The 18,669-nt window shown below is 43.6% G+C and overlaps 1 protein-coding gene across 1 annotated transcript in view; it reads left to right on the plus strand.

The window, feature by feature from the left end:
• LOC120420407 (irregular chiasm C-roughest protein-like) overlaps nucleotides 1-18,016 on the plus strand; it is a 65,935-nt gene extending 47,919 nt beyond the window's left edge. Inside the window, exons 2-9 of the mRNA XM_039583424.2 lie at nucleotides 10,860-11,462; nucleotides 11,525-11,676; nucleotides 11,744-12,121; nucleotides 12,177-12,825; nucleotides 12,891-13,027; nucleotides 13,113-13,360; nucleotides 14,417-14,670; nucleotides 14,742-18,016. Coding sequence (XP_039439358.1) covers nucleotides 11,114-11,462; nucleotides 11,525-11,676; nucleotides 11,744-12,121; nucleotides 12,177-12,825; nucleotides 12,891-13,027; nucleotides 13,113-13,360; nucleotides 14,417-14,670; nucleotides 14,742-15,193 — 2,619 coding nt within the window. The 5' untranslated portion in view covers nucleotides 10,860-11,113 and the 3' untranslated portion in view covers nucleotides 15,194-18,016. The remainder of the gene's footprint in view (nucleotides 1-10,859; nucleotides 11,463-11,524; nucleotides 11,677-11,743; nucleotides 12,122-12,176; nucleotides 12,826-12,890; nucleotides 13,028-13,112; nucleotides 13,361-14,416; nucleotides 14,671-14,741) is intronic.
• Nucleotides 18,017-18,669: the final 653 nt, after the last annotated feature.

The raw sequence follows: 18,669 nt of genomic DNA on the forward strand, positions 1-18,669 counted from the left end.
GTGGCTTTTTTCAACTGTATTTATTAATTTGAGATGGATTTTTGGCTTGGGTCTCGTGGGTCTCGTGGCGCAGGGGTAGCGGCTTCGGCTGCCGATCCCGATGATGCTATGAGACGCGGGTTCGATTCCCGCCTTATCCACTGAGCTTCTATCGGATGGTGAAGTAAAACGTCGGTCCCGGTTTCTCCTGTCTCGTCAGAGGCGCTGGAGCAGAAATCCCACGTTAGAGGAAGGCCATGCCCCGGGGGGCGTAGTGCCAATAGTTTCGTTTCGGATTTTTGGCTTGCAGCCAAAATATATTTTTTAAATTACCTATAAGTCTATGAAACTTAAATAACGAGAAAGATTTAAGAGTTACTTTTTCTCGGTAATTGTTTCAGAATTCCCTAAAATTGAAAATCATTAATTAAATAAAAAGATTGAAATTTCAGGAATAATAATATGTCCCAGAAAAATTTCAACTGTTTACCAGCAAATAATTATCATGTAATTCGTCAAGTATTTTTACATGTCTTAGAAACACGGAATGTTTTTCTTTATTGGATCTGATGAAAAGCAAAATGCTCATGTTAGTTTTCGAGATAATTCAGAATACTAGCCAAAACTGCACCTTTCAATAACAGACGGTAGCTGTGGATTTTAGTTTTTGATTTCAAACTCCACTGTCCACACCCCCCCAAAGCCCAATCCGTGTCTCGATTTCAATTGCAACTGTGCACAAACCCCCGCAAGCACGCACGAGTTCCTAATTAAAACCAAACATCATAATCCCGCGCTCGCAAAATAGCCTCCGGGGGAATAATAGACAAACGTCTGACGTCATCGCAAGGTTGCAATCGAGTTCTGGCCCACGCCTGAAAACACGCGAGAGCTCATCCTCGTCGAAAGATCAAACGTCCAAGCTGGACGCCGTTGCATTGCTCTAGTAGGACCTGCTACTCTCTTTGCGGTGGTGACCACCGATGCGTGGGAATCGACGAGCGCAAGAACCAACGCAATTAGCCAATATTCCACCCCGTTTGGCGCTAATTTACGATATCCTGGGGAGACTTTGCAGTGCTCCTCGCAGGATCACGCCACGTTCGCTTTGTGGCAGACCAAAAGTGGCAACCCTGTCCCATCTGTAACAGCTCGCTTGAAACCGCAGTCAACGCAAGTGGGACGATTTTGCGATCACGAACTAAACCTATTCCTCAGCACTTGCACTGCTCGCACTGTTGCAACGCCAACTTGATGACTTTGGGTGAGGAGATAAAAAATGGCGCTGTTAATCCTGGTGGAGGTGGCGCCACCAATCCGGCACGATCTAGTTTCCGTTGCATTTTTTTATCGCCCCGAGACGGTCATGGCCTGCTGTGGAGAGCAGTCAGTGCATCGCAACCACCCACAATTAGTACCGCCACCACCGTGGCCCCAAGTTAACCGGAATGACCGACCGCTGCATGGCCGTCGCCTACCCACTCGGGCGGGGAGGAATTATGACACTATTGAGAGTGCAACCCTGCTTGTTGTCTCCGACACCTCAAACTGTAAGCTCTCTCTATTGGAGAAGTGGAGTTAAAATTGTCGCAGCTTTTTGCCTTGAACAACCTTGAGTGGGCATTGAGCTGGGGCAGTTACGCGGTAAATTATGATTGAATTGTTTTAATTCTTATCGTTTATTTAATGATTCGACGTTTCCTTAAAAAAGCTGCTTTTCTTTATAAATGGATTTCAAGCAATTTCGATCAATTCATCGAACTTGGCACTTATCTAATTTCGAGGAAAGGTTTTGCAAACATCACAGTCCAACTACAAATTATTGATTTCATTTGTACCATTTTTTTCAAATTTATTCAAATTTGGTTGTGTCTTGTTATTTTTCAGGTGGAGGACAAACATATTACATCCCACAATATTTGCTAGCATTTCTACGGATTTCATAAAAATCTTCTCAAAAATGTTTTTGTCATTGCAGATTTCACATGTCGAAATAACAAAACATAAGGTTGAAAAAAAACTTCCTAGTGCCAATGTGCATACAATTCAGGCTACATTTGAAAACAACTGCTTAAATTCAGTATTCTTAATTTTGCATTCAAATTGCCTTACAAAAATGGCACAGAAAGCCTTAAAAAGGCATAAATTTGTATAAGCAATAAGTTAGACTGAAAAAATAATTCGTAATTTTGAGTCAAATGGATTGAAGCAAGGCAATAAATAACAGATGTAATTCGATACAGATTATACCGAGGGGCGTGACAAAGGCCTTAATATATTAATTTTTGACATTTAATACATTAAGGAATTAAATTCCTCATGTCATTTGACATTTGACAGCGCCACACCTGCTTTGAAAACATTGCTTTGCTTCGTTTCTCTTTCGCGCACTCGATTGTCAAGTTTGTTTTGGTTCGGTTTTTGGAAAAAAAATACGTCGATGTACGATCGAACATTTCTGGAGTTTTTTCAAAAGGCCGCTGATTTCTACATATTGTTGGTCGCGGCGGAGCAAAAAAGGAAGAAGGGGAGGAGAATGCGGGGCAGGACGACCCAAACGTGCCATTGGCGGAAAAGTTGCAGCCGGCGGAGGGTGTTGGCTTGCAACAGCGATCCCTTCAACACGTCGACACCGGGGGGGAAAGAAATCGCACTACGAGCTCATCTCCGCATCTCTGACCTGAGTGCACTCAGGCTCGAATGCTGGAAGGATTAATCCGGCAAATGATTCGGATAGCGTTGCTACTTCAACGCTGGCAGGTTCAGGACCGGATGACAAGGAGTGGGACCAGTTTAATAAAACGATTAGATGTGATTAGATATTGTTACTCGGAGTGGCGGAGTGATTTTATTGAATAGTGAAAAATAAAATAACCCAACCTTGTTGTTCAATTTATTTCAAAACTTCCACACTTCTGGAACCATGTTGAGTTTCTTGTTGCGGCGAGGACATGACCAAATACACAACTTTCTGTTCCCGGGAAGTCCTGAGTCCTGATTTCGCTCAATCGGCGATAGCTTTTCCGCCGGGCTCATGGTAGTACCAATGATGGAGGTCGTCACGGGACTAACGGACGTCGAAGACTTGGCCATGTAGCGGGTGGCAACGTTAGCGACAACATCGAGGGAAACCACTTCTAGTTGGCCGCGCTTAACTTATCCAGCTGTTAAGCGGGAGGGCCGGTAAAGAAGCCGGACCAAATCCACAGGAACATTTTTGACGAAATCTATGGGTGGGAAGAATCGGAAGAATAGAATTAGGAACTGTTTTTCGCCAGCTTTTCAATCGACTTACCTTCATTGTGGCGTTCGTCGAAACAACGGAAGTGAGTATTTTGACCACCTCGTCGCTTCTCGTTCAATCTCGATGCAATCCGCGCCGCATGTAGTTTGTGGAACCGAATGATGGTAATTGATCTCGAGGATTCGTTTGAGCAATTACAGCATCAGGAATGTCTCAATACGCCGCTCGAAGGCCCTTTTCCAACGCATCTTCCGGCCGGACAAGCTCCGATATCAGCTTGTCCACTGCCTCCGGATCATCGTCCTGGAACCTGGATGGCGCTACGCATCGTTGTGTGTTGCTCCTTTTCCAGTTCGTCTGCCCCGTGCTGGCACTTTGATGTCAGCTTGCTTGTTGAGGACACAAATTTTGCACCAAACACAAAAACAAACACGCGTCATGTCAAACTGCCAAGACAATGTAGTGTAAAGAGAGGTGACGATGTTTCGATCGTAAACAAGCGTTAATATATTTAATTCCTACCGTTAATTAATTAAATAATTTAATTTCTTACTATTGTCGCGCCCCTCGGATTATACTCATAGGCAAACATTAAAAAAATATGTTGAAACTGGAGCTTAAAAAAATATGTTTTGGCAAAATGAGCAAATATGATTGAATTTTGTAATTAGAAACATTTTAATGTAGCGTAGTTCAAAAGTGAAACACATAAGTGCGAATTTGAAATCATCCATTAAAACCACGTGAATTATCTGTTGTACCAAACTTTAAATGTCATCAGCGCTGATTACCCAAAAATTTATTCAAATTTAAACATCACACGCACACTCCTCCCTCAAAATCCACTCCACATCAGCTGATTTCCCGCCACATGGACACATGTTAGCAATGAAAACTTCCTCTTGCAACGTTTGTGTTAGTACCTATACCTTCAATTTGTGTATACACAGAGACTAGACAATCCGGACCGGCAAGGATCCATAGCAATTTCCACCAACACCACCGTCATTCCAACACCAGGGTGAAAAACAGTTAACAATAGTTTTATCATTCATGACGCCTCCCATCCCCCCTTTTCCTCCCAACGCAGCAGAGGAAAACCCCAGTAAAGGATGGCCCTACCCTTAAGGGGGGACGCGCAGACGAAGTAGACGAAGAAGAAGAAGAAGGTGTACATTGTGTGACAACTGTTTTTCCGGCGCCTTCCATTGGAGCGGAAGCCTCCTCCGCCCCGCAGTCATACCCCGGCTCTGGGTAGGATGGGGACCAGCAGGAAGGGATGCTGTTTGCTGATGCCGTTTTTGATGTTTGTCCACCACTCCACCGCTTGTCGCATGCTGGCGGGGGTGGTGGCGACGGCGACGGTCGGTACCCGCAAGGGATTGTTTCTCCAGGATTGGGAAGAGCCGACACCAACACACACCAGCAAAAGTTGATGTTTAGCGCCATTTAGCCCGAAGAGCACGTGTGTGTGTGTGGGTTTGCGGGCATGTTGGTCCTATGCATCATCGCTTGGGACGGGACATAGGACAGGGCAGTTGGTACAACACAATGAATTTTGCTTGCATGCAAGTTAAGCGACGGCGGCCCTTCGGGCGGCCAATTGTTGTCCGTGCTTTGGCTTACTGTCTTTACTCCTTCCGACAACGGGATCCACCAGCTCCAGCACACGAAACAGTACTAATCGGCTTTATGGGAAAACTGCTGCCAGCCTTTGTTAAGGGTGTAGACAGAAAGAGGGGAGGAGGGGGTCTCGGGTTGGGGACCGCCCCTTCGGAAAAAGGACAAAACAGCGATTATCACGCATCGATTATCTGAAATTAACGTAAACTAGGGGAACAACAAGAAAACGAAGGGCGCCCGCCTGGGAAAACGTAAACGTGCTGCCGCCGCAGGGATTTCATCCCCAATTGTGTCGTCGGACAAGGGGGCCTGGATCCCTGAGCTTCCTGTAAGGTGCCAATGTGGGGAGCGAAGGATGATGGATTGCTGGTTGGCCCCTCGAGGGGTGATTACAAAGGTGTTTCTCACGACCGGGCTGGTAGGCAGATTATCTGCGTTCTTACGGGGATAAGCCGATGGCCATGTCCACTGTGTAAAAAAATCCGTGTCATTTTTCTAAATTAAGTAATCCAATCGGTCGATTTTTGTCTTTTTTTGCATATTAACAGTAAAATTTCAACCATTTGCTTCTTTTATTGTTTAAAAAACCTCCACAAATTTTAACCAAAAATCAATGCAAAAACCTTAGGGAAAAATTCAACAGGATTGCTCTGTGTATGCTATGTTCGTCGTATTAGTTCGATTCCAAGATTCAAGATGATCAATTGTTTGAGAAAAGTCCTTATAAAATTCTAAGAATAACAATCTGAAATTGCCATCAAACCACATCTGCTCAATACCATTCAATTAGTGCCCATCAAGTCTAAGTGACTCTTCCCGTATCAAAACATTTTTCAATCACTTACTTGTGCTCTTTCATTGCCCTCTCAAGTTAATCCTTGTCAAGGTTTTTTGCTCGCCCAAGCAGTCCACAAACATCCATTCCAATCGTCATCGTTCGATTTGCGCTCGAAAGGTTTCACTAGAAATTAGATTTTCGTCAATTGACATCCATCCAAATTGGTTCTGAAGCTGATGCCCGGGGTCCGTCCACCCACAAACAACGCACCGACTGGTCAGGGACTAGAAAAAGAGGAGCTAGATGGAGGTCAAAGAAACACCTCAAGTGGATCGGACTCACACTTGCAATTCAAAGAACCTTCCTTGGGGTTACACTCGGAGGTTTGGAAAAATCAAATTGAAATTTCCCTTCATTTTGAATTTTTGGTTTTTGATTCATCTTTCCACCACTTGTACAATTTAGACCTTATTGATTCTGACGTCTTATCCCAAATTTATTACACCGGGGCTTTTTTCTTACTAATCCTCCTCTGCCGAAGTTTCTTAACCTTACAATCTTGCGATCCATACGATAACACAAATCGAATATCTTTGTATGGTTGATAAAATAATGATTATAAACGTTTGTTTACAAAGCATTTTAGAGCGCCCGCCGTGGGATTCGAAACGGCGACCTCTGGATTGTGAATCCAGTGCGCGGTCCGATTGATCCACACGGGCGGGACCACCACTTGTACAATTAAGACCTTATTGATTCTGACGTCTTATCCCAAATTTATTACACCAGGGCATTTTTCTTACTAATCCTCCACTGCTGAAAATTTTTTAACCTTACAATCTTGCGATCCATGCGATAACACTTAACAATATATTTGTATGGTTGGTAAAATAATGATTATAAAGGTTTGCTTACAAAGCATTCCATTGAACGCATTTTGGGCTGAAAGCTTGCTGTTGTCAACCAGGTCTATGTATTGCTACGCGGCGTAAACTTGTGCGCGAAAGCTTTTGATTGTGCTAGCAGCTTGGTGTTGATGAAAACTCCAAAAATTGCAAGATAATATTGGAAAAAAAACTTCTTCTAACAAATTTTAACTTATTTTTCACAAGTAACTGAGTGTTGTTTAGATCCCCGCTGCAACTTCTCCGCTTTCCTCAATCGAGACGTAAAGGATGATGGACAACCCGGACGGGAAAGTCCTCCGTCCTCCGTCTGGTGGTCACTGACTGACGACTGTCGTGTGGTAAATGTCCATTTATTTGGAAAGCAGCTTACGGAGCCGTTTTCTCCTCCCACGTCCTCTGCCGGATTCTGCGGTTCTGTCCGTTCCGGCGAGCGAAAAAAGGATCATTTTCCTACAAGTGCTAAGTTCAATAGAGGAAAAGCCAGTAAGAAGCTTACATCGCTCAGGTATTTTGCTGATTCCGTCGTCTTGTGCAACGTCTTCATTGCGGACGGGATCTTTCCGAGAAGACAAGGGTTCCGAGGAGAAGAAATCTCGCACGACTCGGTGAGTGATGGTACTTCACCCCCGGCTCAGATTAGGCTTTTAGCCTGTACTCTGTGGAAGCATGCGTGCGTGTTATTTGGGCTGGAAATTGTCGGAAAGCGGATTGGGCCTGCCCTCGAATTATGAGGAGGCGTTCGAGGGGAGCACGATATCGGGATGTCACCAAGCTGGGTTCGTTCTCGCTCCCTTCCAAAAGCTGTTGGCGTCTTGACGTTGATGGCGAAAAGATGACAATTCATTATTATCAGATTAGGGCGCGGTTGAGGGGGGGGTGTCCTTGGGAAGGGGTGTCACCAACATTTCGACACATGAGCACCGTTTTTATTGCTCGTTCTGGATGGAATTGATAGAGAACGTTACATTAGGTGATTAAAAGGTCATGAGAGCTTATAAGCTGACAGCTCATTACAACTGGAGGGAGACTAAAATAACAAGGCAAAAAGGCGATTTTGGTGGATTGCAGACTGGACTTCGCCATGTAATGTTATGATTGTCTAAGATTGTCTGGGAATTAATATTTGAAAATAGAAATAATTCCACCTGAAGCAGATTCTCACCAACATGATGGCAGTTCTTTGCCGGCCGTAACAATCTCCATCGCGCACCAGGGACAAGAAAATGGATTTGGAAGACGAAAAGTATAAATGCTCCGCTTTTTTAAGGGGATAAGGGAAAGTCTCCACTATACCCACAAGTAAGTTTCGCTTGATGGAGTATATTTCCGTTTAATATTTTTTTGTTTAAATCATTATTTCCAAGGCATACATATGATGTTGCTGTCGAGACACATTGAAACACATACTTACAATATACCTACTTGAAAAGTAATTTCAAAACTTTAGTCTTAGGTTAAGACAGTTTCAAGACTGGCTCAATAAAATTTATTAATAGTTTTAGTATACGCTCAAAACAGTGTCAAACAGTTCTTCAAGATGAAGTTATGAATGACTCAAAATAAACCTAACATGAGATGAGAGATGAGAAAAGAGAAATGAGAAATGAGAGATGAGAAATGAGATATGAGAAATGAGAAATGAGAAATGAAAAATGAGAAATGAGTAATGAGTAGTGAGAAATGAGAAATGAGAATTGAGAAATGTGAAATGAGAAATGAGAAATGAGAAATGAGAAATGAGAAATGAGAAATGAGAAATGAGAAATTAGAAATGAGAAATGAGAAAAGAGAAATGAGAAATGAAAAATAAGAAATGAGAAAGGAGAGATGATAGATGAGAAATGAGAAATGAAAAATGAGTAATGAGAAATGAGAAATAAGAAATGAGAAATGAAAAATAAGAAATGAGAAAAGAGAGATGATAGATGAGAAATGAGAAATGAAAAATGAGTAATGAGAAATGAGAAATGAGAAATGAGAGACGAGAGATAAAAATTTTAATTTCTCGTAAATACAACATCCTTCCCATTCCGTAACCGGGTCAAATCTTAACCAAATGTTAACCGACATGTACAAAGTTTCGCAATCCGTCAAATAATAAAGACCACCACTCCAGCTTTTCACCCTACCCCACAAAACCACGTCAATCGTCCACGAGTAAACAGCACTTCAACTTGTCAAACTGTAAATTTCCCCCAAACCGCGCACCGCACCGCAAACCCCGAAAAGAAAACCCCCCACCTTCTCTTAGTGCTTCGCTCTTCAAAAGTAAACCGTGCAATAGTTTCTGTAAACTTTCATCCCGGCACACAGTTTTTTTCGTTCTCTTGTTTCAAGAACCAACCACGACGACGTCGACGACGACGACTCCTTCGCGAGTAAAGAAGCCCTTATCTTTTGTGCTTAATTAATTGCGTTTTCTTTCAATTCGCTCGCTTGGAGGACGAAGCGAGGTGGGGATAAGTTGAGGACGCAGGACTCAACTGAGGATAAAGTGAAACAGAGTGAAACTGTTCAAAGTCACCCCCTCGGCACCCCCTTAAGAGGGGGCGGGTGGCATTCCACTTGAGTTGCTGCAAAATGAAAAGCAGATGAAAAATAAACACGTTTGTGCACCATGAGAGCAGAGTTTTACCTCCACCCGCCATCCTCTCCTACCTTCGCTTAATTCCAGTAGCCAAATGAGTGAGTGCAATAAAGTTATGAATGTCACTCGGGCGTGAATTTTCTTTTGGGGTAGTCGGTCTCAATCCCCTCGCCCTCAGCTGGTGGATGATGATGGTTATGCATCAAAGAGAGGTTGATAGCGTAGAAAGGGGGCAAGGGGGAAGCCCCTGAACGAATTTCAGACGACGATTGCAGAGAAAGGTTAATCTTTGATGAATATCTGCCTGACGAGGATAATTAGTTTCTGCGATGATGCAACAATTTAGGCTGGTTCCAGGTTGAAATTCTGATGAAAATTCGACAAAAAAAAAGTCTCAAAAAGATACTGACAAACGTATTAAAAGAGAATCTCATAAATATTGTACACTCAAAAAATTCTAACCAAGAGGAAAAAGCACTCAAACGGGTTTACAAGTTTGGGAGGATTTTATTCCCAGGGTAATTTTGAATAAAAGTTACAAAAAATAGAATTGATATAATAATATTTGATTTTTCAATATTGTATCGTGATCGGAAGTTTGAGGGTAGTACCTCTCAAATAAATCGAGATAATTTTACACTTGACTGCATGCTGTGGGTGTTGCAAATCTTGAAAATGCTGAATCTCTGGAAGGTCACATCCTATTTAGTTTCGATTTCGAACAATAATGCTCAACACAATTCCTAAAATGTATTTTCTGTGAATTCAGAGGTGTTGTTTTTAACTAAATTCACCTCTAAACTTCTGGACCAACCTACCGCTCACAGGTCCCAAACGAGGGTTGTTGTCCCTTTGAAAGTTTATCACCTCCAATCAAAGTTCAAACAAGCCATGCGTGTCAATCACCTGCCGGCATCGTGTCAGTCCTATATGTGTTCCTGCGCCCCCCTCCCTCGGCAGGAACAAGTGGTGGCGCACTTCCAGTGTCTAAAGCGACAATAATTGGACGTAATTGACTGTGTGCTATAAAGTTATTCGACACCCTTGGATAAGGCAGTCTCGAAAGCGCGACTCGCTGGGAGCAAAAGGGGGGCAAATTCCGATCAAATGCGCAATTGATTTCTACTCCCGGCTTCGTTGTGGGGGGCGGATTCAACGTTAGCTGCTGGATTTTACGATGATGTCTTTTTTTCTGTCATTCTAGCCCGCCATAGTTGGACCCCTCGCGGGGAGCTCGCGGCATGTAAATTTCTCCAACGAGCCTCGAGTTTTATGACTTTTCAATCGAACTTTAGGATTTTTCGTTCATGTGTTTGCTTTAGCAGGAGATTTGATTTTATGTTCTGACGAAATTTATTCCACTTTCGTTGGGGAGGTCTGGATTGGAGAAAAAGAGCACTTTTTATGACCCTCGGCCCTATTGTCTGTGCCAATTCCGTAAAAACGACCGAGATCTAGTCGTATTGTGTCGTTTGAAATTTGATTTACCGCTGGTTTATCCATTCTTAACAGACCGTGTTCCTTATGTTGTACGACTTTACATGGATTTAGGAGGTTATGTTCTTGGAGTTCATTGCCAGAATCTCCCGTGATTGGCTCAAATTATCAATTTATTCCATCGTCAGCCGAAAGCAAGCCCAAATTCAGAGTCTCTCGTTGATTGAGGCGTTCAAACTAATCCATCACATTGATGACTTTCAACTAATTGATTCTCAATTTTCTCCTGTTCCTCTCCCACAGACTGGCTGCGTACTTCTCGGAACATGATGCACGATCTGAGTCACTAATCGATCGTCGATCTGCTACAACGCCGCCCCAAAGCGATCTGCAATGTCGCTAAATCGGTAGCAGATCCATCCCGATAAGCACTACTCTTTTGAGCACCCACACATCTGTAAACTTTAATTAACGCACAACGCGAGTCTGGTCCGAACCGTGTTCCGTAAAAGGAATCGGATCATCGAACCTAAAACACAACCAATTTCTCCGAAAAAATGACGACGGTACGAAACCTCATACTAGTCGCACTGCTGACCATGATCCCCGCTGGACGGGGTGCCAAGGTGGTCCACACCGGAGTGCAACGATTCGCAATGGAACCACAGGATCAAACGGCGATCGTCGGGTCCAAGGTGACCCTGCCCTGCCGGGTCGAGTCCAAGGTCGGTCAGCTGCAGTGGACCAAGGATGACTTTGGGCTCGGCTGGCACCGCAACCTGAGCGGCTTCGACCGATACTCCATGATCGGTAGCGACGAGGAGGGCGACTACTCGCTCGAGATCTACCCGGTGATGCTGGACGACGAGGCGCGCTACCAGTGCCAAGTGAGTCCCGGAAAAGATGGTAAATTCGTTGTAGATTCCCTTTTGTTAGTCCCCAAAGTCACCCTTGCCCCTTCCTCACAGGAACCCCCGGAATACGATCGCGTTTCGCTTCGATCACGATTTTGGTTCCTCCGGAACCCCCAAAGATCATCCAGGGAGATTTCCTGGTAACGACCGAGGATCGCGAAATCGAACTCGAGTGTGTCTCGGTCGGAGGCAAACCAGCTGCCGAGGTAAGATCCCCTCTCAAAACCCCCAGCCCTCCTCGTACCATCAACTAATCCCGCATGTCCCGAACAGATCACCTGGATCGACGGTCTGGGTAACGTCATGACCAAGGGAATCGAGTACGTCAAGGAACCCTTGACCGATACCGGCCGTTACACGGCTAAATCGATCCTGAAGCTGACCCCCAAGAAGGAGCATCACAACACTTCGTTCACTTGCCAGGCCCAGAACACGGCCGATCGGACGTACCGATCGGTGAAGCTAAAGCTCGAGGTCAAGTACGCGCCCAAGGTTAGCGTTTCCGTCATTGGCGGAGCGCTGGCCGGTGGTCGGATACCGGAGGGGGCCGAAGTGCGCCTGTCCTGCCACGCCGACTCCAACCCGAACGACGTAAGCTACAAGTGGTACATCAACGACGAGCTGGTCGTTGGAGACTACACTACGGAAATGGTAAGTCCAATACTTCTTTCACCCTTCTAGTCCTAACCTCAAAATCCCCGTTTAGATCATTCACAACGTGTCGAAAAAGTTTCACGACGCGGTCGTAAAGTGCGAAGTTCACAACGCCGTTGGCAAAAGCGAGGAGAGCGAAATCCTCGACATCAGCTACGGCCCCACGTTCCGATCGCGACCAAAGTCTGTTGAAGCCGATCAGGACCGACCGGTTACTCTTTCCTGTGACGTCGATGGAAATCCCCAGCCGGAAGTCATCTGGATCCACGAAGAATCTAACAGAGTGGTTTCGACGACCACCAACATCACAATCGTTGCGTCACGAGAAACCGCCGGAAACTACTTCTGTAAAGCTAGCGTGATGGGATTCCCGGAGATCGAAACCGTAGCGTCGGTTTACCTCAAGGGTCCGCCCCAGATCCGATCGCAACGGGCGCAGTACGGTGCCGTCAACGACAACTCCCAAATTCAGTGCGAAGCAATCTCCGTGCCGAAAGCCAAGCAAATCATCTGGACTTACAACGGGCTGGAAATCACCAACGAAAACGACTACACGATCCTCGAAAACCACCAACCGGAGGGCGTACGATCGACGCTTATCATCAACAACAGCCAGAAACAGCACTTTGGCGTGTACAACTGCACCGTGATCAACGAGTACGGCATGGACTCGATCGAGATCGACTTCAAAGTTAGCAAAGGTTAGTCGTTTAACGCCCTGATCGTCAACAGCCAAACTGATCACCCTCTTTTCCCCTCATTCCAGACACAATCCTACTGCCCGTGATCATCTTCGGCTCAATCGGAGGCTTCATTCTGGTGATCATCATGATCATCATAGCGATGTGCTTCTGTGTCAAGAAGAGCAAAAAGAAGCTACCGCCGGCGGATGTAATTCCTGAGGTAAGATCACCACCACTCGATCATCTCGGACAACCCCGAAACTAACGATCAACCTGCCACGTTCCTCTTTCTCACCCACCCACAGCAACACTACATCACCGAGAAGGCGTGCAAGGAGAGCGATCGGTCGTCGAACGTGAGCGACCTGAAGATCGACCGCGACCACGAGTACTCGGAGACGTGCTCGGGCACGGACAGCATCGCGACGCGGCTCGCGATGAACATCCTGGGGTCGTCCAGCGGGGGAAGCAACAACAGTGGCGGCAACAATGGTTCCGGCGGCGGCGGAGGGGTTCCGCTGGCGGGACCGGTGCGGATTCCGAGTGATTATCGGTGAGTGTTTTTTTTTTTTGGGGCCAGTATTTATTTGATATTCGAAACTATCTGAGTCTGACTGGCAATATCAAATAAAAGAACACATAAGCGAAATCCGTCAAAATGACATTTAGACAAACAATCGGATAGTGGAGAGTCGAGATTTTCTTTTGGAATAATGGATGTTCAGATTTCATCCGTATAATTTCCCAGTGTAAATTCCGGGCATCATGAGATTTGACAATTAATAATCATTTAAAATGGCTTATCCTGCTTTTTATCCACATTAACAGTTTAATTTAATTGAACTGAAAAATATATAATCCGCAGTTTTAGTTAATTTATTATCAAAACGGATACCTAACACTTAAAATAACACTTTTTAAATATTATCCAGATTGGAGAGTTTGGATATCCGAATTCAGAAAATGACCTTAGGGAAGTCTATGTTTTGAATAAAGATGGATTGTAAAGGGTGTATACTTGTTGTTTATACTAATTTAAACCAAATTGTTATCCAGTATGAAGGTTTCGCGTATCCGGACAGGACAATATTTGATTCGACTTCAAACTCTATTTAAAAACAATAAAAGATCGTTCCAGGAAAGATTCAGAATAACGAATACGGTTCAAATTGGATTATCCGAAGGCCTGGGATTTTTTGTTATTATTGTTAAAAGTTAGAAAATATATAAAAATTTAAAATAAATCTACATGATTTAAATATCCGAAGACGCATACAAACCTTCGGATAATCGAACTTCTGATAATCCAAACTTCGGATATTCGAGTCTAGACTGTATTCAGATGTTATCCAGATAACTACATAACAGAGACATGACATTAAATATTATCCGGATTCAATGTCTTGCAAATACAGACTCGTTATCCGATATCGTGTGTCAAACTTTATAAAATGTTGATATTTTTTAATGAAATTTGTTAGTTCGAATAGTTTCTCAGACTATTGGATTGGATAACGTTTTTTTGTGCCCGGATAATAGCTAGGATAATCGGATAGCTCATAACGTGCACGTATAGAGAAGAAACTAATTAGGACTTTTGTTGGCACAGCTACTCCGGCGACTTCACGGACGGTCTCGGCACGCTCCAGTCCAAGATCGGCCAGAGCAATGGCGGCTACGTGCCGTACGTTGACTACGCGCACGACTACAACATGCCGCTGCACGTAAACACCAGCAGCCAGAGTCACCACCAGATGCCAAACGGGAACCTCAGCCTGACCCGGAACCGGCTTGAGCTGCGGCAGGACAACGGACTGCCTAGCATCGGCAACGGTATGGGCTCGCTGTCCAACAGTCTAATGAGTGAGTAGTTTTTCGACGATCGAGGAGTGGCTGATGACTGATTTGGGTCTTTTTTTTTGTTTTTTGTTCAGATACTTCCCTGATGACTGCGCCGAGCATAGATCCGCGGTACAGCGCAACGTACGGCAATCCGTACCTGCGGAGTAGCACGGCCCAGCTGCCGCCACTTCCACCGCCGAGTACGGCCAATCCGGCGGTCACTCCGGCCCCGCCACCGTACAGTGCCGGTCGCGGGCAGCAGAACTCGCTGCTCTCGATGGGTGTCAATCTGGGCGTCGGCAACGGCCCGTTACTTAACAACGGTGGCAGCATAGTCGGCATCACGTCCGGCCTGACGAGTCCCGAGTCAATTCGGTCTTCGTCTACAGCGGCGGCCAACTCCAGCATGGATCAGACCTCCCAGCAGAGCAGCCAACCAACGCCGACACTGCCCACGCAGTCCGGAGCGAGTCCCGGCCCGGGGCAGTTTATTCTTCCAGCTAACGGGGATCTGCGGAAGGGTGCCCTGGCGACCCACGTTTAGCGTAAGCGTCGCGGAATCCCGTCGTTATTTACTGCCTCCTCAGCTTAGGTGTGTTTTATGAGCAAATTTCCCCCAAGTCAAGGACGAGCGCCCGCGAGGGAGGTTTCAATGTGATACAAGTAACCTAGGATTATCCTCATTGTTTTTATTTATTATCTCTCTATCTCCTCATTGTTACTGCATCACGTTCGAAAGCGCAGCAAACAGACATCCATGCAACCATTTGCATTTTCATGTTATTGTTTACGTTAAAGATGACAGCTCTCTTCTGCGATAGCAGCGTCTCAAACGGACTAACGTTGCAACTTTCCAAACAAGTAGGCTGTGGTTCGAGCTGGGATGTCTGTTCTCTGTTGCTAACATTTCCAACAACAAAAAAAACGAATAGTTAACACTGAAACGTACTTTACAATTCCCAGAGTAGTTCCTTTTGTTGTTACACAACTGTGTTGTTACTAAATTCATAGCAACAAAGTCTAACTTTTAACACGTTCTACGCGAAACGCAAAAAAAAAATTAGATGAAATCGAAAGTAAAGCTCGCCGATGTCGCTCGTCCTGTCTGGAGTGGAAAACAAAACTTGCTCTACTGCCCCTCTTATTCATGCTGCCCCCCTCCACCTTGTATGTATGTGTGATCCTCACCCCCTCCCAACCATCCGCAACGCTTCGCCTTCGCCAATGTCGCCACCCCCTCCGTTCAGTGCGCGCCGCCCTCCGTTTAAAGAGAGAGAGACAGACGTAACAATCTTCTTCTTCTTGTGTAAAAGAGAGACGAAAATGCGTGGCCTTATTAATCGAAACAAAGAGAAAATTATATGAAGAAACGTGAGAAGAAGAGATAACCAAAAACAAAGAGAAAAATTGGATAGTGTTTTATCTTGAAACTTGTTCTTAGCGAAGTCTGTATTAATCGAAAATTCGAAATTTTATCGTAGCTTAATGACAAAACAAAATTCGGCTTGAGCTTTAAAACTTTGTAGCAGAGATATAAAAATACACTCAACGGAAAAAAAAGAAATTCGCTGTATTATGAAAGTATCGGGAAAATCAATCTGTAATGCATTTTTTAGAAAACGACACAAAATAAAAAAAAACTCAGCTGAGATAGCGCGTACGCTTGGAAATTGTTATCGATAGTGAAGCTATTTTAACACACAAAAAATATCCTTTTAAAAAAGGGCAGAGAAAGCGCCGAAAAAAATGTTGCATTTGTGGTTTGAGCTTTTAAAAATATTGCCAGAGCGTAAAATTGAACGAGATTTAGCAAAAAAAAAAACTAGAAACGAAACCGGTGTACGACAAAGTTTCCACTTAAGAAGCAGCTCCCCTGCAGAGGACGACGCTGTCGGGAGATAAGATGTAGAAACAAGATTTCATATACGTATTAAGTTTTTGCCAACGCTCCCGCACTACTCCCACGCCCCTACTCCTCCTCCCACTTAACAGATAAAAATCCCTTTTAAAACGAAAGCATTCAGCTCTCACTCTCGCGAAACGACGTCGAGTACGCTGCAGCAAAGCGTCGCGACGGCGATGGAGACAACGACGCAGCGTTACACACAGACACACACATACACAAGGACACACTCAGTTGAGTAGGAAACGATTGTTGTTAATTTCGTTCATAAGTTGAACTAATAAATAGAGAACATTTAATTCGATGCAAAATCATTTGAAATGGATAAATCAAAGTAAATAATAAAAATAAAAAGTTCTTTGACATAAAAAAAAATCAGAAAAATCTTCGAAATGTAGATACAATTTGACCATTCACATTTTTCTCAATTCGCTAATCAATTTGATAATTTTTGTTTTCTTACCGTGAAAATTGATGGTCAAAATGATTTTTTTCTCAAGTTTGAAAAAAAAAACATTTTTTGCCTAACTCCACATTGTTCCTTACAACGTTCAATTTTAGAGATTCCAGGTGGACCTGCCTGCGCGTCTCCCTCGCCCGCCGTTCGTAGTGGAGCACACACAGAGCATCGCTCAGGTACAATGCAATGTGCAGCTGGGCAGTATCAGCAACACACAGCAAGCACAGGGTGTTCAGTGCATCTGATTTTCCCTTCTGCTGGGAAACTCAGCAGCTCTCAGAAGAAAACGAGATGAAAACTCTGACAGTCATTGCATTTAATGTGCAGAAACAGAAGCAGCAGAAGAAGAGTTGAAACCACGGTGGAAATTGAAGCTAGCATTACAAAGATGATTGAGCATTAGGCAAAAAAAGAAGAAAAACGTACTCCGAGTTTGCGAGTGTGTAATATACCAAATTATTTTTTATTATCGTTTAAGTTTTAGACAAACCAACAAGAGGAGAACACAAACACAATTATAAGAGATATTACGAGATGAGAGCAAAGATCCCCCTTGACTGATAAGTAGTTATTCTTTGAAGGTATATATATACATAGCTAGTGGTTTAAGTACTTAGTTAAAATATTATACAGTTTTCGCTGAAACAAGTATAGAAGAAAAGAACAGAAAACAAAACAAAAATATTGCAAAGAAACAGAGAGAAAAGAGTATATCAAATCTATATCAAAACCCCCCTCTATGGAATTGTACATAAAGCCGAGATTTTAAAACACGAAATGCAAATATTACTTCTAGTGATCTGAGATACTTTTTAGATAGTGCAAGTAAACGAATCTTTGTAAAAAAACTGAACCTATACTTCATTAGAGTTGTAAACCCCTGTCAATTGTATATAATAAACAAACAGAATCTCTCTATAGGCCATAAGGATTTGAAGTCAATTGATTCTCATCTAGATAAAAAGGAAAAAAAATAAACGAAATGCTGATTTTGACGAAATAAATTCTGAGTGGCTTTAACTTTCATCATATCCGAAACTGTATTCCTTGTGATTATTGATGTTTTTAGTGAAACATTGACAACACAATACCATCAATGAGCTAAATCGGGTAACCCATTTGAACGGTGTGTTACTGATTGTGGGTTTAAAATTCAAATTAGACATCTACAGTATGGTCTTGCATTCTTTTGACCACCCTGCCATCAATATCTGTAACATGGTTCCAGTTGACCAATTTCGGAAATACCAAAAGATCATATTATGTCGGAAGCAATACTTGGCATTTTTCCTAAAAATAGTGCTTCGAAACTATGTTATGGATATTCCGGGTTGATGGCAGGGTGGCCAAATGAAACTAGTTCATACTGAGGATGTCAAATTTCAATTTCTGAGTCGAAATGCGTGTTGATTGACATGTCGGAAGTCATATTCATGTTCTCTGTAGTTAGTTTCGGAAGGGCTGCTAATTCAAATTCGGTGGTCTGGAACTAAAATAGCATGCTAAATATTTCCAGAATATGTCTTTATTTATAAATTACAAGCTAACCCCGACAAACTTCGTCTTGTCATTTTTTCACTTCTTGACGTTTTTAGCCTCCTGTCATCAAAATTTGATTTTACGCAATTTTTCCCATACAATCTGCAGATCTTCCGGA

This window comes from Culex pipiens, chromosome 1, assembly GCF_016801865.2.
Source record: "Culex pipiens pallens isolate TS chromosome 1, TS_CPP_V2, whole genome shotgun sequence".
Taxonomy (NCBI): Eukaryota; Metazoa; Arthropoda; class Insecta; order Diptera; family Culicidae; genus Culex; species Culex pipiens.